At 50.2% G+C, this 20,013-nt stretch overlaps 1 protein-coding gene across 5 annotated transcripts in view; it reads right to left on the bottom strand.

The window, feature by feature from the left end:
• The window catches only part of Shank2 (SH3 and multiple ankyrin repeat domains 2), a 433,328-nt gene that overhangs the window by 389,757 nt on the left and 23,558 nt on the right, over positions 1-20,013 (bottom strand). For all 5 annotated transcript variants that reach the window (XM_051145729.1, XM_051145730.1, XM_051145731.1 and 2 more), the window contains exon 2: positions 16,749-16,968. In XM_051145729.1, the coding sequence (XP_051001686.1) occupies positions 16,749-16,955 (207 nt within the window). In that variant the 5' untranslated portion in view covers positions 16,956-16,968. The remainder of the gene's footprint in view (positions 1-16,748; positions 16,969-20,013) is intronic.

The raw sequence follows: 20,013 nt of genomic DNA, 5'->3' as shown, positions 1-20,013 counted from the left end.
TTTGTGACAGACTACTCCACAAAAGCAACTGAAGTGGGGAGTCATAGTTTAAGGGGAAATGATCCACCATAGTACAGAAGGCACGGTAGCAAGAATGGCTTGTGGCTGAGAGGGTAAGTGCTTCCTCGGGTGGGCGCAGATTGGGAAGCTGAGACTAGACAGGAAGTAGGTGGATCCAGGCTGTGAACCTCAAGGCCCACCTTCCAAGTGTCCCACTTTCTTCAGCTAAGCCCTACTCCCTGGGGGGGGGGGGTCCCATATCAGCATGGCTAACTAGGACCTGGTGTTCAATTCATGAGGAGGGTGCTTCCCACTTAAACTGTAACAGCCCTAGATCTACCATCGTTGATGGACCCCGAGTCTCACATGAGCTTCCAACCAGTGTGCCCTGCATTTACATCACTCCAACCCCTGTCCCCAGCCCATCCTCAGACCTCACTTGTCATCAACAACAGGACTAGGATAAACTATTTGACATGGGATTCCCCACCCTGCCCTACCTCCCTCCTGTTTCTTCTGTCACCCTGGGCTTACCTATGACCTACATGGTCTCCACATGTTTCTCTTCTACAAGACAGACAGCTGCCCTTCCTCCTCAAGTCACCAACAGCATCTGCCAGGACACAGCCCCACTCCCCTCTCTATCTCAGAGACACCCCAGCGTTCAGCTGATCCTAATGCTCCCAACTCCAGCTGAGTTGCTTGGGGATGAGGGAAGATGAAAGGAGATAAGGGGGGGGGGATGAGTCACATTCTGAGGTTCTGGAGTCAGGGCTCCAACATAAGAACAGGGGAGGTCACACCTGTCCTATACCAGACACAACTGGATGGCCAAGAGCAAACATCTATAACCCACAGAGGACTACATGCCCACAGTGAGGGCTGAAGGGCAAGTTGGCACTGACTGCCAGCCCTTGTGAACACCAGTGGGATGAACAAGACAGCGCTGGGGGGCATGTGCCCACCACTGCAGAAAGACAGCTGCCCCTAGTTTGCTGTACACGAGTGTTCTGAGTCACAGCAGCACTGTGGACAAAGCCAGCTACAGTATGCCCATGTCTCTCTGGGGCCTAAGACAACTGTAAGGACTTGCCCCATGAGACTGCAGTGAAGGCGAGGGAGCATCTAGACAAAGCACGGAAGAATAATACATACTACGCTGCATGAAGTCTCATTACAGCGGGCAGCCTGGGTGGGAAATTCAACAAGTCCAGGCTGGAACTGAGCACATACTCTATGGCCCCCACCTCCTCACGCCCTGTTAACCCCAAGTGAGACTTAAATGACCCACTCACCCCCACCCCCCAAGGAGCCAGGAAGAAACCTAAAGAACTCGAGGACAAGCATTCATGGAAGGGGTCCCTAAGGTAGCTGGGGCCACCGTCAGAGTGGGAAACATGGTCCCTGGCATAGGTCACACTATGGACAGGGCACTCCCAGTGTGCTCTAAGATACTCTGGACAAGAAATTGCATTTCCCACTGAAAACCACTCTGCACTGACTAGCCACACCATCACTGATTTCTTCATGATGCTGTGTGTGCTCATGTGTGTGCAGGGACATTTGCGTGCAGGTGCTGGTACATGTGTGTGTATGTGTGTAGAGGCCAGAGGGCAATATTGGGTGCATTTCTGAGGTCTCACTCACCTTGATTGTTTTAAAACACCAATCCCTGTCACTAGCCTGGAACTCACTGATTAGGCGGTGCTGCCTGGCCAATGAGCCCCCAGGGACCTACCTGTCATTGTCTTCTAAGAGCTGGGGTTACAACCATGTAGCCCTATGCCTGGGGTTTTAACGTGGGTGACAGGGATTGAACTCAGATCCTTGAACTTGCAAGGTAAGCATTTTACCAACTGAGCCATCTCCCCTGCTCTCGCAATGCATTTGAATGACCCGTGTTGAACACAGGCTTGGTGGAAGCTTGAGGCAAGGCACGCTGAGGAAGATTTTGACTGGGTCGGCTGGCTGGCTGCAATCTGCACCTGCTCTGAGAAACAGCAATGCAAGGTCAACCCATGCTGTGATTGGGCCACAAATGCCACTATCCAAACAAAAATGGTTTTTGTTTTGAGCAAAAACCCATCAATCATGCTGAGACTCATGGCAGTTGGTGCCAGAGCACGGCTGAGGCAACACATGAAGCTTAAGATGAGGGCTTTAAAGGGAGCTGGTGACCTTGACCTAGAAAGGCAGGCTAACACCGTGATGCTGAAGTCCAAGGGCCAAGCTTATGCTTCGGAGAATTTGATCAAGGAGACCGTGGCTGTAGATTCCCTTTTCCAATTATAACACTTCAAGCTGCAGAAGCCTAACTGCAGCCATCTGATGCTGTGGCGAAGCCTCAGCTATTGCCGAGGTGAGACCGAACTGGGAGGTACTGCTCAGACCCACCAGGGGCTCATGTGCTCCTTGAGGATGAGTTAATTTTCCTCCTTAGCCGCTCTCTTGGGCAGAGCTATCACAAAGTAGACAGTCAAGACTCGGGCCACAATAGTCAGTGTAAAAGCAATAAAGTGAAGAGGAGAGACTGCCCTGAGTCAGACAAGATACACTCACGAGGCACTTACATGCTGCTCTCCCTTGCTGTTCTAAAGGTAATGGCACTCCTGCATCCAAGGTGGGGCACTCCCAAACTGTCACATGTTTCCAGCTGCCAGGAACTGGAACTTGGGGAACCCCCGAGGCTTTGGCAAGCTGCAGTGCCCCCCAGTAGCACAGAGAGAGGAGGGAGACTACTCAAACTAGAAAGCTAATCAGGAGGAGGGAGGCAGGCCAGGCAGCAACCAGTCACAACTGAAAAGGTGGGGTGGGGCTGGAGAGAAAGGAAGGGAGTTTATCCCACAGGGTAGAGACAAAGTGGGAGCAACCAAGCCAGGAAGCAGAATCAGAGACAAAACGAGGGGATCCTGAAAATATAATTCTTAGAGTGGCACTGGCGGGGGGTGGGGGCTCCTTAAAGGGAGGTCATAAACTATGGAATCTTCCTCCAGGTAGAGGTACACTATTGTTCCTCCCCTAATAGTTTATCCAGAAGAACCACCTAGCCAATCACCTGGCCAGAGTAACACCTCTCAGGAAAGCTCACTGCCATGGTAAAGAGTTGGGAGGAATAATTATCCTTTCAATGAGAGAATGTATTTTTTTTTTTTTTCCTCCCAGAGAATCCCTGTTCTCTGTGCTGTTCCTAGGCTCTGTTAGTTGGCTCACCTGAGCCTTGACTCAGAAAAATGCCATTTTTCTCTTTTCCTCCCTCAGTCTCTTTCTTTTGGACGATGGCCAGAGCCTCAGTAAGCTGTCTCCAGGACCATGGGCCTTTTTATTCTTTCTCTGAAGCCCTCTTTGCCACAAATTGTCTTCCTCATCACCTCCCTCCACTGGGCAAGTACCCAGACTTACAGCTTGTCTGCCCTGGGGTTTTTCTTTTAAATACTAATAAGATCTACCTCCAGGGTTTGTTTTTTCTGAGTCTAATCTTAAATTCTTTTTATTAACATGACTAAGCACCCTGAGGGGACCCCAACTTCCCCCAACAAAAGTGACAACCCAAAATTTCTATAACACTACTAGGACTCGGCAGTCCACATATTCAGAAGTGAGCTCAGGCTGGACTACAGAAGGCTTACTGGCTGTCAGATAAAAGGCAGCATTCCTCGGGAGCTTGTAAAATGTGTTTTCTATGCCCCAAAGCAGTCCCTTGTCTCTGGCAGAAGGGACATGGCTCTCCCGCTGTAGCATATCAAAGCCCATGCTGGCCGCGGGGCTCCTCTGTCCTTAGTCACAAGCACTTGTTACACATTTCAAAATCCCCACATTAGCCCTTCTCAGCTCTCCCTGCAGCTCGCAGGCTTCTCTCCCCACAGCCATCCTCCTTATAACCCAGCTACTCTTGCTGTTCTCTCTCTTGTTCTCTTCTAGCCTTCTTACTATTTCTCAATAGCATATTGAATATTTCTCAATATTTTCTTGAATTCTTGCTATTTCCATCTCTTGCTATTTGTGCTATTCTCTCTCACTTCCCTAGCCCGGGTCATGTCCAGACTGCTTTCTTTTCTCTCTGCTCTGGACTCTTCCTGATGCCTTTGGATATTTCCTCTCTCTTGTTGACAACAACAACAACAACAATAATACCTAATACCTTCCCTAATGGAGTGGCCATTTCAGCAGCTCCTTAACTATGGCCCTCGCCTACAAACACAGTCACAGCAAAGATGTTAGAAGACAGCCCTGGCCTTGCATTTCACATGGGTGAGTGGGTCACCTTCCTGGTGATCCATCATGGCACACCAGCAGAGATGTTGTTCCATGTTCCTAGCTGCTAGCCTGGCCTCTGAGCCTCCGCATTCCACCCTGACATGGGATTTGCCGAGTTTTTGTACAGCATTTTGGTAATCCCAGGCCAAGGCTTCCATTCCCAGAAGTTATTTTTTTTTTCCTAAGAGAATTAAGTGGGAATTAACAACGAGCTCAAGCAGAAAAGCATACCATGTTGGCTGATTATGTTTGGGCTCAGAGACCCGCCGCCAGCTAGGTCACCTGACCACGCACACACAACTCCAACTTGATATCCAGCAGAGGAAAAGGGTGGCCCAGCATCCTGACCACACCAGTTTTAGTTGTTTGAAAATGCTGGATGTGAATATTGGGTCCCCCTCCACCTGTTGCTATCAAGCCAAGCTGTGAGAGAGAAATAATAGTTGGCAGGATCAAGGCTGCCTTTCTTCCATTCCACGAAGGGTGGGGCCCCCGGACCTCTGCTCTCTTTCCAGCAGCTTATGATGCACCGGGTCCCCGATGAAAGCTGTGGGGTGGAACTGCCCAGCTGAAGCAGGAGGAGACAGGTTATCGCGGCAGCACTGCAGACGAGATGGGGACAGGAGCTTCCTTTGGGGTGGTGATGAGTTAACGAAACCACAAAGAAAACCAGACTCTCTGCCATCTTTCTCTCTCAGCAACGATCCAGCCATACACTACAAAGCACACTGGGTGGTCCCTCAAAGCAGGTACAAAATCCTAAGTGCACGCTTCTACACTGCGAAAGAGTAGATGGACACACGGATACTTGAATGTTTGCATGGATGAGGGGATGGGACGTGTGGTGGGGAGAAGAGTGGACGGATGAGAAGATAAGGAGTGGACAATTGAGTTGGTGGGCGGACAGGTGCGTGGGTGACAGATGGGTAAGGGATGAACATGGTGACATATGCCTATGGTCTCAGCACTTTGGGGGCTGAGGCAGGAGGATCATGAGTTTACGGCCAGCCTGGGGGTACATATCAAAACTGCCAAGAAGGTGGGAGGAGGGAGGAGGAAAGAGAATATGAATGAAAGGAAGGGATTGGAAATGAGGACACAAAGGCTGACTGTATCAGGAAGGCTTAATCTTATCACTAAAAAGTGAAGATGTCTGTGCTCGTAGATCTATGTAATAGACATCCTGGAGCCTGCGGTACTTATTATTCTTGACATTTTCTCTATGAGGAATAAAATACTTCTACAGCCCTCAGGCATCCTCAGCCTCATGGGGCCGGGCTGGATGGCTGAGCTTCAGCTCTGGCCACAGTCCTTGAACTCCAAGCCTCTGAATGAGGACCATCATCGATGTCATCTACCATCCAATTGTGTTTGTGACTTTCTCTTCGTTTGCTGAGACAAAAGCAACTGAAGGGAGGGAGGGAGGGCGGGCTTCTGTGGCTCACAGCTTAAGGGCAGAGCTCATCATGGCCAGGAGGGCACAGCAGCAGGCGTGTCACATCACATCCAAGTCAGGACCCCAGTGCCAGGACCCCAAGCCTATAGGATGGTGCTGCCTGAATGCAGGATGGGTCTTCCTGGTTCACTTCAGCCTCTCTGGAAACATCCTCACAGATAGCAAGAGGTGAGTCTCCCCTCAGGGCAATTTAATATCCAGTCAAGTTGGCAATGGAGACGAAGCACCATGTCGGCCCTGTTGGCTTTTTTTCATAGAGCAGAAACTGTGCCCAATCAAACTCACACACAAGGAATCTCTAGTCGAGTCTTTAGTCTCGAATAAACCACCTTTGGGTGAGTACTGAGCAAGTAGAAAAGAGTCTATTCTAGGCCAGCGAGAGGACCGAGTCCCCGAGCCTGATGACCTGAGCCCAATCCCTGTAACCTACACAGTAGAAGAGAGAGCTTACTACCACAAGGTGTTCTCTGACCTCCACATGTCCCATGGCATGCAGACGCACAAATAAATAGTTATTTCTAAACTGCGTACGGAAAATCCATTCTGAGAGAAATGTGCACAGTGAAGTGCAGCTGCTGGCACAGAGGAACCTTTTGACACAGGAGTTCTGCACGTCTGACTTGATCAGGGAGGCTACCTTGTGATGTTAAGAAGTCAGTCAGTGTGGTGGCTTACCCCGTCAATCCGTGCACTGACAAGGCTGATGTAGGGGAATTGTCAGAAGTTCCAGGGCCAATCTGATCTACATAGAAAGAGCCTATCTGAAAAAAAAAAAATTAAAAACAAGAAACAAAGACCCCAGTGGATTTGTGAGCACCGGTGTGTGTACGAATGTGAGGGCCAACGAATATGTGGCCAACAGGAAAGACAGGACTCTAAAGAGCAAGTCTCCAGGTCTTGGTCCGTACATCCTGTGACTCCACTTAGCCTGCATGTGCAGAGAGGAAGAGGCACAGGAAGATCCATGAGAGGACAGGTGGTTAGATGGTGCACAAATTCCTCCAAGGATAAGAAAACAGTATGGTCCAGGTGTGGTTGTGCACGCCTTTAATCCTAGCACTTGGGAGGCAGAGGCAGGTGGATCACTGTGAGTTTGAGGCCAGCCTGGGTCTACAAAATGAGTCCAGGACAGCCAGGGATACACAGAGAAACCCTGTCTCAAAAAAAAAAAAAAAAAAAAAGAAAGAAAGAAAGAAAACAGTATGACTGAGGGGGCAGTGCCCCCACCTGTGAATACCCCAAGATCCACTGAGGCATATACACTGTCCATGAGTGAATGGTGTAGTTACATGAATTATGAAAGAAAATGGATGCTGAGGGAGTGATGCAGCTGTTAAAGCATTTGCCATGCTAGCATGAGGACCGGAGTTCAGAGCCTCAAGACCTGAAACTCATCCTCCAAGGAAGACCCCCAGAGCCAGCTGCTAGCAAGCCTAACCATATCATAGGCAAGCTCTGGATTTCATTGAGAGACCCTGCCTCAACTAACGCGGTGGGAGAGATGTAGTCAAGGAGGACTCTCTCTACATTAACCTCTGGCCTCCACATGCACAAGCACACCAACACACACACGCGCGTGCGCAAACATACACATACGCACACATGAAAATGAGAAAAAGAAAGAAAGAAAATGGGGTTTTGGGTCTGTTCCTGGAAATAGCTATGAAACAGGCATTCTATTTCAAACTGACTGACAGGTCACTGTTATAAGGCCCCCGAGGCACTGATCTTAGTACCCCAGGTCACCTGGAACCTGTGCAGTCTGGCTTTCCCCTGCCAGCCCTCTACCTGGCTCCCATCTCTGTTTCTCCTTCTCCCCAGGAGTCTCTTTTCTCCATCGGCCTCTTCTTCCGACCTTCCTCCTGTCACAGCAGCCGAGGCCACACGTACAAATTCAGTGAAGTCACATGCTCTGAATAGAACTCCCTCGGCCACCAAAACCATCATGTCCCGGCCATGTCTCAGTCTACCCCTACGCCTGTCTCCCCGGGCCACACACTACACCACAGCATGTGGCCACCTCTGTGGCTTCAACACATGGATTCCACGGCTGGCTGTGCCTAGGAAGTTCTGGGAACACGTCTCCCCAAGAAAACACATCACCTCCGGGGCTCAGCTATAATGTCCGTCCTTGACTGACAGGAAAAGCTCAGATGAGCCCACTGCCCTGATGCAGGCTTCAGTGCAGTCTCAGCTGTGGCTGCATTAGCAAAACACACAGGGAACCAAGGAATAGAGACAATAAGCAAGCAGCTCCTCGAGCATGCGCAGTGAGAGAAGCTGCAACTCCAAGGCAGCCAAAGACCTGAGAAAGCCAGACGGAGCCTCTGATGGATAGAGGAGTATCTGCGCCCCCTCTGGGGACAGTAAGAAGTCCTAGAGGAGCTGAATAAAGCCAGTGACCACCATAATGCTCAGACTGTACTGGTCTACAAGGAAATGCCCAGAGCAGGAAAGCCAACAGACACAGAGGGTGGAATCACATTTGTCAGACTGGAAGTGGGCATGAGGGAATCTTTCTGGGGTGGGGGAGAACCCCAAACCTGGATGGAGGAAATGGGTACACAGCTTGCTAAATTTACTAGAAACTGTTGACCTGAATGCTTAAAATAAACAGACTCTGTGATCTGTAAAAATTAAAAATCAATAAAGCTCTTTTTTGACTGTTTCTGGGGGCAGTCCTGTTTAAAGGTAACCCTGACCAAGGAAGACACTCAAAGCTAGGCCAGGTGTGTGGGCACAAGGAGGACGAAGGGAAGAGCCATGTCCCAGGCTATACCCAGACTCAGCCAAGGGCCTCTGAGCTTTCCATAGAACACCCAAGAGAAGTGAGCTTACACTTGATAGACACTGTTATGTTGGGGATGTAGTGATGGTGGTCCAGGGCTAAGGGCAGAAATGAACTAGGGATATCTGCTAGATGGATGGTACAGGGAGCCAGCTGTCTATGAATTGGGTAGGAACGATAATGACAAGTGCATGAGAGATCTGGGATTCCAGAGAAAGGAATTCTGCAGGTGGGAGCCTCTGGCAGGAATCAGAGTCTAGGAATGGTGAGGTGAGAGCTACAGGGTGTGAGCTAGCTGCAAGCTTAGATCCAAGCTAGATGGTGGGGCTAGTAGCTTTCTCTAGGGTGTCAGGCACTATGGACCCAGCCCCTCTGCTGGAGACCTTCCTGTTAGTGACTTGACCAGCCTTCCTATACCCTCTCACCAAGGATGCTCACCACATGGTCCTTTGTCCTCAGTCTCTGGACAGGAACATGGGTCCAAGCATCTTCACAGCAAGGTAAGTTCTCTCCCCTTTTATTCAAAAGTACAAGAAATGTCATATATGCAAGGCCAGCTGGCCAGTCACCTGCCTGCAACCAAAAGCATAAGAGGGATATGATGGCACTGTGCCTGGCTCTCCACTTCAACCTCAATGACAAACATAACCGTCAAGGATGTTTCTGAGTCAGGCAAATTAGGCGGACCATTCAGAAGCAGGTGATAGATGCTCACTGGTGTGGAGGGTGGGGGAGGGGTGGGGGAGGAAGATAGTGAGATGAAGGGGCAGAGACTTCTAGGATTGCCAAATCTGGAGCAGTGGCTTCAGGGAGTACATGAGTGAGATAGGGCCAGAGAGAGTCAAGCAGTGTGGTGGGGGCGGAGGGGGGGGGGGGTGGGAGGATGAACTGCAATAAATTGTCTTTAAGGGGGTCAGAGTGGTAGATGAAAAGCTTTTTGCTAAATGAAATACCCCATAGGAAGATATATCTATGTCCTAAATGGAAGTACTAATTAAGGCAAAAGGGGCCAGCCTCGTTTCCCTGCAGTGGCTGCCAGGAGATGAGCCAGGGCGGCGGGGTGGAGGAAATGGAAGCATAGACTGATAGCTTAGGCTGAGCTCCAAGTGCCAAGCCTGACTGGACGTTGGGGGGGGGCTGCTGCTAGGAACCCTCAAAAACCCCCCTCTCCATTCACAGTGTTCTTCTTCCACCTCCTTAGGAGAAAAGTGGGTTCACGTCAGTGCCGCCATACAGCTTGGTCACAATAGGCGCTGTGCGTACTCCCTCACTCACTGTTCTCCGAAAATATAAAAGAAAAGCCCACTTTGCTTGGCACTGATCTGGGCACATGCCACTTCTTAAAAGGCCAAATTGAATGGCTAGTGCCGGTAGTATACCGCATTCTAAATGATGCAGAAATATGCCTCAACATGCTCCCAGCACCCTTCACCAGCCTCTGCCTGTCCTCTAAACCCACCACCCGGGTTCTGCTCAGCCAGGGCTCCATGGGTGCCTTGCAGCACTGTCCAAGGCTTTCCTGGCCCCGGCTCGCTGGAGTTGTGAACTCAGAAATAGCAGGTAGCGGGAGACAGCAGGGTTAGGCCTCATGGGGCAGTGAAGGACAGTCCTGCAGCTTCTCCAAGCACCACTACCCAGTGTGTAGGTACTGGGGGCCCCTAGGGCAAGCTGGCTGGCAGCTCCTCCGGGCAGGATTCCAGGAACTGTGTCATGTCCCCAGCTAGACAGAGGATTTAGCCCGCAAGGGACGGCATGCGGGAACAATGCCCCCTCTGTTGCTGACAACTCATACCCGTGGGATTGTCTGTCTCTGCCTCCAGAGGCTTTGTTTGTCTTGAACAAAATGAAGTAGAATGGGCTTTAGAAAGTTCCAGAGCTGATTACGCTCCTGAGCGGGCCCTTCCGGTTCCAAGTGCCATTGCACTTCTATTCTTCAGTACTAGGTGTCCAGGGCGGCCTTTCCCAGCATGCCCAGTAACTCTAGTGGGTACAAGCAGTCACAAGACCTGTGGGAGAAACGGGCCTGTACCACAGTAAAGGTGGCCAGCCAGGGACTGGTTAAAGTAGACAGGGAGCATGGAGCTTAGGCTTGCGAGACATCAGTGCTGTGTCTGCCTGAGCTCCACCACACTATGCCTACGCTGAGAGTCCTGAAAACCCTCTCCAGTCGCCTAACCCATCCTGGCTGCTAAGGAACACACTACAGCAGCAGGGATAACTCAATGGACTGGCCAGAGTAGGGGTACATACACAGTGATAACGACTGTGGTCCCAGGACTGTTTTCCACATACACTTCTCACCTGCCACTAGTCCGGTTATATGTATAAACTAGGCCTGGGTACCTGGCAGCCAATGGGCACATCGTGGGCCTTTTGTTCAGCGGGTTTTCAGATCTCAGACCCTCTGCTCTGTCTCTCACCTGATCTTCCACGTTCCTTCTACAAATTAGGACATTTACTATGATGCTATTCATAGCAGTTCACATCAACGTCAGATGTACGAATAAAAAAAAAAAAATACCATGAATACATGCAGAGGAATCTTATACAGACATAAAGAAGGAAATCAGGACATTTGCAGGAAAATGGATGAAACTGGAGGCTGTTTTGTTAAGCAAAATAGGCCAGACTCAAAAAGACAGATAGTGCATGCTTGCTCTCATATAAACAACCTAGATTTAAATGTGTGGTGAAGCGGGGGTCAGGAGAGGGATTGTGAGAGGGGAGAAGATGGAGGCTATTTGGGAGGAGGAAGGAGACCAACAGAAAGGTAGGGAGGCAGGAAAGGACAGTGGGGGCGGAGGTAGGAGTGTGAGGAGGTAGAGAGGGCAGGGAGGGACAGTGGCGGGGAAGATAAGAACAAAGTTTAAAGGCATGTATGTAAGAAAATGTCACAAGAAAATCTACTTCCTTATGTGTTATCAAAAAGCCTCACTGAAAACTTCAGCACACCCTGAGCCTCCTGGTGACCGGGCTGTATGGCTCCGTCTCCAGACAGCTGTGGATCATGAAGGTTCCATTTGAACTCCTAAGATGCTGGCCCTCTATACCCAGACACACTGCCAAGCTCAGGGTTGCTTCAAGGACTCCATAGAACACATTCAAGACCTTGGTATGGTGTCTGTCTTGAGGTCAGCATTCAGGAAGTCGTTCAGCACCTTTTGGTAAAATTATGGCACACGGAGACTTCCCCTGTGTGGAGCACACCCACAGGGATGAGTCGTGTCAGGCTCAAGACGAAGGCAAGGCTGCATCCTGCCTCAGTGCAGTGGGCCTGCCCATCCTGAGGGTAGACCCCAGCAATGGAAGGGGTGTGCTATGGTCTGTATCTGCTCCCAGCAGCCTAACCCTCACCACCACTTCTGTCCCCCAGCTTTGATGTTTAGGTTCTAGGTCTGCCACCCTGGAGCACTCCCACAGCCCACAGCATGTAGGCCTATATAGATAAGCAATTCTGAGAAATAAAGCTTAACCAGTTAAAACACTGTAATGGAAGGATGGCTCGAATGGATGCTGGGCCAAGGGCTCTCTACCATGGACGCCAACACTGACGGATATAGTCTCTGGGAATCAAGTAAGTCAGACTAAATGTTCCAAAATTCAGAAGCCAGCCTAGGAAGTGCCTGAGGAGGACTGGGGTGCTACACACCGTCGGAACAGACCCTCTCTGGTGACCTGCAGAGCAACAGAAGGCTGTGGCAGGAGGAGTGCCTCCTCCCTCTCCCTGTGGCTCTTTTCTCTTCCTTGGGTGGGAGACAAGGTTCTGGAACCAGCTGTTCAGAGACCCTTGAGGCAGGGCTCTTTGCTGAGTGATGGGGGAAGACGGGGTCCATCCGTGATAAAGAGACAGTCTGCATTCAGGGGACTTCCCCAGGAAAAGCGTTTACAATAATCTTTGGAGAAAAAAAAAAAAAAAAAAAAGGAGATAGTTGCCCCCAGCGCTCTAGAAGCTTCCATACCTCCATATCTTTTATATGTAAAGGAAGACAGACCGACAGACAGACTATATATCTACCTTCACTTTACTCATGTGCTCCAGGACCAGCAGAAGGACAGAGCTGCTGTCACCCGGCTGGAGTGGGCTGGCCAGGGATATATGACTTAGGCAACAAGAAAGGCTGGAGAGGGAATAGTGGGGAGAGAGCTGGCTCCGTCCTGCTCTGAGTGAAAGCTCAGCCCATAGAGGAAGGGCTGTCTAAAGAAACGATACCCTCAGGAGGAAAATAATCAGACATCAGGATATGTGCCAAACAACAGCTCCAGAGAATACTTGTCAGAAACAGAGCGCGAAGCTAGGAAAACAGGCCCTACTCCAGATCAGAGAGTCCTGGGGACAGATGAGTCCAGCTGAATGCGTGACACACAGACACTAGAAAGTTCAAGAGAGAGGGACCGAGATGTAGACGTGGAGAAGGAACTCCCTGAGTGAGGCCAGCTGGTTCCCCTGGCATAAACAGAAACAAGGCCAGCAACTCAGGATATGACACAGAACACCAGGAAACTGCCCTAGCAAGGAAGAACGGGCAAACCCTCAGGCCATGCTTCCAGGAAGGCCCAACAAGAACCACATTCAGGGATGGAGATTGCACTGTTCTTGCAGAGGACCTGAATTCAGTTCCAGCTCCCATATCAGACAGCTTACAACTACATGTAACTCCAGCTCCAAGAATGGCATCTTCTGGCCTCCACAGGCACCTGCCTGAACATGCTCACACACATGTGCATAACTCAAAATGAAAATGAATATTAAAAAACAATAAACATATTCTAGGACCTAGGGAGCAACTCATTCCTGAGTTCTGCCCACATAGAACAGGTATGGTAGTGGTGGTGCATGCCTTTAATCCCAGCACTCAGGAAGCAGAGGCAGGCAGATCTCTGTGAGTTCGAAGCCAGCCTAGTCCACAGGCTGAGTTCCTAGACAGCCATAGCTACACAAAGAAACCCTGTCTTGAAAAACAAAACAAAACAAACAACAACAACAACAACAACAAAACAGGCATGGTGGTGCATGCCCACAATCTCAGCACTTAGGATCTGGACACAGGAGGATCAGGAGTCTGAGGTTATCTTCATCTACTTAGTGAATTTGAGGCCAGCCTGGGCTATATGAGACCCTATTTCGAAATATTTAACCACCACCACCACAACAAAAACATTGTAATCTAGTGGCTAAATCAGGAGGAATAATATTGGCCCTAAACTATGATAGAGAGGAAAAAACAAGTATGAGGCAAAGGTGACAATGGACCATTTTAAAATGCAGTCACCCCTCACTGTTTGTGGGCTCCCTGCCTGGGAACAAGCCAACTTAAGGGAATTGGTTTATAAACACACACACACACACACACACACACACACACACACACACACACACACACCATGCAAGCGAGCAGAATTAAGTAAGTAAGTAAATTTTGGCACCAATGGGGGTGCTGAAGTGCATGATATTGTTGACTGTAGGAAGGCTGAGCTACTCCTTAGGAAGACACAATGTCCTCAGGTGTGGGTTCCAGTGGCGCTGGCCCCGAGCCCTGCTTCTATATGACGTGACCTCAACAAGAACGATGATGTCTTTACAGAGCAGGCAGAGGATCCACAGTATATTCTTGTCCATGAGGAGGCTCTGCCTTCAGCAATGAGCTCTGCCCAGTGCAGGGGCAAATAAAACAGGAACCAGATGAGGAAGAGGCAGCTGTAAAGGTATCTGGCCTTTCATAGAGCATTGAAGTGGGAACAGAGGTGGTGACTCTAGGGTACCGGGTGCAGGCTGGGATGAGCGTTAGTAAGACAAGCAATGTCTGCAGGCAGAGTCCTTAAGAGGACGAGGGAGGAAGGGACATGGGATAGAGGTGAAAGGAGGGAAGTACAAACAGCTAGTTGCTGTTCACCAAATCTCCCAAGGCTCAGTCTGCAATTAAGTTACCCTCCTAAGGAAGCTGGGGAGGGCAGGGAAGTGAGATGCTCTCCAGCTCACCCTCTCCATCCCTCACCATCAATACAGTACACAGGGGCATGGGGAGGACTTCAGACCCTGGAAAAGGCCTGGCTACCAAGTAAAGGATCCTGAATCCCCAAGTGTCTTGGTGCATGAGAGCCTCTCATCTCTTCTTCCTGACAGAGAGAGGGGGAAGGAAGGGGGCGCTGTTCCAAGAGCCTGGGAGTGGGAGGGGTAGCTCGCTTTAGCAATCCGATTCATTCATCCAGAAGTGGCCCAGGAAAAGCACAGCCAGAGAGGGAGGGCCTAACAGGAAACAGAAAATCCAGCCCTCTTCATGGATTTAGTAACACTTCTCTCTAGATGGCCTTGGATACCGTCTTCCTTGGAGCAACAACAACAACAGCAACAAAAAGATGAATGTTCATTGTTTCCTAACTGGCTTTTTCTCCTTTTAAATTCATATGAATAATGTCAGCGATGTTCATTAATGAATAGCGTGTGTGCGTGTGTGTGTGTGTGTGTGTGTGTGTGTGTGTGTGTGTGTGTGTGTGTGTGTGTGTGATCTGCTCCCACGCAGCCTTTCCAGAGCCTGCCTTCAAGAGCTGGGTAATGGCAGCTTAGAGAGATGCTATCCCACCTCATCTGCCTCACCCTGTCCTCCCACTACTTGATCCCCCACCTCCCTCACCCAATCACTCTACCACCTCACGCCCACCCCATTACCCCTCTACCCCATCCCTCAACACCCATCTCCCATCTGGATAGCCCCATTACCCCACCACCCAATCTCTCACCTCACTCATCCCATCACCCCACCTCCCACCATGTCACCCCGCTACCCTGCTCCACTTCATTCATCCTGTGGTCCCAAAGCACACCTGTTACCACTCTGTCTGGCCTGTCATTAACTGCCATTCTCTCTGGTCACTGACACCACACATGGAGCAGCAGATTCTCAAAAGGCCCTGGCATGACCCTGTGTAATGCCCCAGGCAGCCAGAGCCTGAAACTCCAGACCAGCAAAGCACCCACAATTCATAGCTCACCCCTCATAGGAGACTGCAGAGGTCAGGCTTATCTCTGCTGTGAGCTTCCAGTTTCATCAGAAAAGCCCCCAAGGAGTTGAAGAACAAGGAGGGAGAAAAGCAGAGGAAAAATGACAGAGCACCTCCTGGGAAGTCTCATCTAAACACAGCATCCCCGGTCGTCCATCACACTCAGCTTGCCTCTGCTTCCCAACACAAGTACCAGAAACCAGCATCCAAGGAGAGCAAGCCTGTCCCCAGGGCCAGAGCAGGGTGATCAGGAGGAGCAAGCTGTGGCCTGAGGACTTTGGGGGGACATCCCAGGAAATGATGCTGGGCTCAGGCCTCAGGGACAACCAGGTAGTAGGCAGAGCAAAGTGAGGAAGCAAGGTACACTCAGACCAGACTCCCTGACTCCAGCAGTGGGAACGCACAGGCCGTCTACATGAGCCGTGAGCAACAGAAAGGAGGCAACTGCAGCTGCTTCTCCAATTAGGCTGATGTGCTCACCCACCGAACTTCATCCATAAGACAAGGAATGGCTCCTGTGGGTCCTTTGCTCCGAGGCCTGAGCCTCAGAGGCTTGATCTAGCAGAGGCACTGACTATGGCCTGGACATGGCTTGGGTATCCCTCTAGGGTTCCAGGCTTCAGATCTAATCTCTATCATGAAGTATGAAAAGGGCGGGAACTGAACCCAGTGATGGTGTTTGGAGGTGGGACTTTGGGGGAGGGACTAGAATTAGGTGACGTCAAGTAGAGATCCAACTCTCAAATCCTAGTAGCTATAGGCTTTAAGGAGAAATATCAGACAGAGGCATGCACACAACCCTCCCCTCCTCACTTTTTGCTTGTGACTTCCTAGCTCACCTTGGGACTCTGCTAAGAAGAAGGCCACCACCAGGGATGCCTTTGACCTTGGCCCTCTAGAACCACTGAGTCCAAATACACCTCTTTTCTTTATAAATTTCCCTGCTACACGGTTTCGTTATAGCAATGCATAGTGATGGCGAGTGCTCGATGAATATTGTTGGCCGCAGGAAGGAAGGAAGGAAGGAAGGAAGGAAGGAAGGAAGGAAGGAAGGGAGGGAGGGAGGCGGGAATGCTAGAGGCAAGAAATGCCTTAGAGCTACACAGGAGTACCGGGGTCTAGAACACCACCAGCCAGCCAGCCCAGGGTGGACCAGAGTCCCCTACAACCACCATTCAAGCCAGAGTCGATGCTGGCTAGACGCAGACATCTGAGCAGAGGTGGAAGCGCATACTGCCGTCCACAGGGGCTCACCGTCTGCTGCAGATCCTGGATGACCACTCGAATCACCAGTGTGTTGCCCTGGCTCTCCTCCATCTTCACCCCAGCTGGCTTCTCTGTGGTGGCCCGGATTGTGTCATAGATGGTCTCTTCTTTGGAGCTGTCTGACTCGGAGCCCATTGAATAGTCAGAAAAACTCTGGGCCATCTCATCCTCACTGGATGTGGGGCTGCGTGGCATGGTGCCTGGATCCCTGTGAAGGAATGAAAAAGGAGGATAAATAAAAACGCAAATATCAGAGAGAATCCAGGAGCCTATGGAGACTGGTTTTTGAGTCTGCCGTGATCACCAGTCCGTGGCACCCATTGCTTGTATGTACGGTCCCTAAAGGCAGGGGGTGGAGGTGGGGAGATGGGCCCCTCCCCCCTCCTCCCTGGAGCCTGGGCAGAGGCAGCAGGCAGGGCCAGGACCAGGGAGATTCTTCACACTGTGTTGAAGCTGCCTTGAGGAAGTCCTAGCCGACTACAGCAAATGGCCACGGCTATGGGAAATTTGCTGACAGCCACAGTGGCAGTTTGAAACTGACCACATAGGAGATACAGCTACCTCTGGGATTTTTGTTGTTGTTGTTTTTTTTTTTTTTTTTTCCTTTGAGGCCAGAGTGGCAGCAGGAGAGGAAGGAATGCAGGCATGAGGTCAGAAGGCAGCAAGCTCTGCCGTAATAACCCCCTACTTCAAACACAGACTGGCTAGCAGCATAGAGTAAAAATAGCACCGAAAGATGAAGATCGTCAGGCCCAGGAGCAGAACAGAGACCCACGTCTTGAGCAAGCTGCAGCCAGGAGAGGCGGGGGTCCCCAGAGGCAGAAACTGGGGAGGCCCCTTTCTTAGAGCCAATGTAAGGACAGCTCCAGGGCAAAACCTCATAGGTGGCTCTCTCAGAGTAGGGCCTTCAGTGAGCCCCAGGAAGACCAACGTGGCTGGGTGTGGCAGTACACACCTGTAAGGCTAGCATTTAGGAGGCAGAGACAAAAGGGTTATAAGTTCAGAGTCAACCTCAAAATAATGTGTTTAAGGCCAGCCTGGGCTATAAGAGGGGGAAATAAAAGCAAAATACCAATAGAAACCAGGTTTGGTGACTGCAGAGGTGATAACCCTCGCCTCCAGGAGTCTAGAAAGAACTGAAGAAATGCTTAAACCTGGGCTTCTGGGGCTCTGACAGGGAACTGCTACACCATAACCAGCAATTCCACCTGTATAGAAATTCTATGAAGAAGATGAAAGACACACGGGCTGGGGTCCTCTGAGCCAATAGAGGTGCGTGTTCATCATCATCACTCAGACGCTGCCTGGCCAAGCTGTGGTCACTTCTATTCATGGGCTCTATGACTGTGGACAAATGAACTTGAGCTTTGCATGGATGACCCCAAACATGACTCCAAGCAAAGAGGAAGAAACTTGCAGAAAGATTCACACAACCTCGGGTATGTCTGTGGTTGGAAAGATATGGGACAGTCCTACAGACAGGTGTACAGATTCACCGGGGATCACAGCAGAGAAGCATCAATAAGAAGGAAGTCAGAAAAAACAGAAAAATAAATAAATAAATAAATAAAATAAAAAAAAAAAGAAGGAAGTCAGGGACCTCTGGAGGCATCTCTCAGGAGGGTAGAGTTAGGAATGCCCAGCCCCACAGGACTATTAGCTTGCAGACTAAGTGGACAACAAGTGTCGGACTCTAGTAAAGCTGGAAGCACAGGTGTCAGTGACGTACGCTGTAGGTTCCTTTGCCTAGATGGGAGATATTTAATGGAAGAAGGAAGCGAGAAAGAGGGAAGGAGAGAGGAATGGAAGGAACATCACACACACACACACACACACACACACACACACACACGCACGTGCGCACACATACACTTCAGGTTATTTTGGAATAGAGAACATTCTAAGCTGGGAGCAACTGAGCAGAAGCAGAGACAAGGACAGCCCCGCTTCCCCGTGTGTCATTTTACAAAGCTGCTCCCCTCTGTCTCTCAGGGAGAACAAAGGTCCACTTCTAGAGACAGCTGAGGAGAAGCCACATGACAGCCTGCACCGAGTCACCTCTATCCAGCACTCCTCTCCTGTGTTGGCCATCCCAAAGACTGTCACCTGAGACCAAGTCTTCTCTCATCTTCACTGTTCTCTCACACAGATGCAACCCCAGGCCACAGCTCTAAACAAGCCTTTGAGTCACTCCTCCCAGATGCTTAGGCCAGGACGGGGAGGGGAGATGTGGGCTGCCTCTGTTTAACAAGTTGCTTCTCTTTGGTGGGTCCGTCTTTTGTCACCGAGGTCACAGAACCACAAAGCAGAGAACCTAGAATAGTAGTAAGGAGGTTTCCCTCCCAATGGAAGAGGGAAAAAAAAGCCAGGAAGAAGGGTGAGAGATGGATGACAGATGGAGGGCTATGTGGTAGGCAGGTGGGTGGGGAGATGGATGGATGAGACATGAACAGCTGCCCAGGAGGATGTGTGCATAGATGAGGGGTAAATATGGATAAGAAGACGACTGAGTTAATGAGTGGGTGAGAGGATGGACAGCTATATGGATAGATGGACGGATACACGTGAGGATGGATGACAAAGGATCGGTAGATAGGTGAGGGGAGAGGAAGATTGTTGTATACGTGTGTAGCGCCCTTGCCATCTATTTTATTTGTATTCTCTCATACCTCCACCAACCCCCCAACACTCGATAGTGGGAAGAGGGGGTGGAGCCTTCTTTATCTACTTCTGGCTGATTAGGGTCAATGGGATCTTTGGGGCAATGCCAATCTCAGTGGTAAGGATATTTAGCAGTCCAGCTAAACAGCAAATGAACCAGCAGCCTTCTTCCCTCCCTCCCTTCCTCCCTCCCTTCCCCTCCCCCCAGCATTCTTTACTGGAGCATTTTTTCCAACGGTTTCTTGAAGTATCTCTCTGGGTGCAGTCTCCTCCTCTCTTTCTGGACTCTGATATTTATACCCTCTCAGAGTCCTGCCAATTAAACTATCTCCAGTGGACAAAGACCACGCCCCTCTCCAAGCCACACAAGGCGTGGACAAACTAAAAGCAGGCCTACACTCCATGCTTGGGATTAAAACAAAAACATAACTGGGTTTCTAAACCCAAAACTTCCACTAGACACATGGGAGAATGTATGAATGGCAGAGGTAAGCAAGAATGTAGAAATTTGAGTGACTAAATGGAAAAAAAGTAGGAAACACAGGGGAGAAAGGAGGGAAAGTGAGCAACAGATACCTAACAATGCTCTCCG

This window comes from Acomys russatus, chromosome 5 (genome assembly GCF_903995435.1).
Source record: "Acomys russatus chromosome 5, mAcoRus1.1, whole genome shotgun sequence".
Classification (NCBI taxonomy): Eukaryota; Metazoa; Chordata; class Mammalia; order Rodentia; family Muridae; genus Acomys; species Acomys russatus.
The sequence above is the reverse complement of the archived record's forward strand: the minus strand, read 5'-3'. Positions and strand labels throughout refer to the sequence as shown.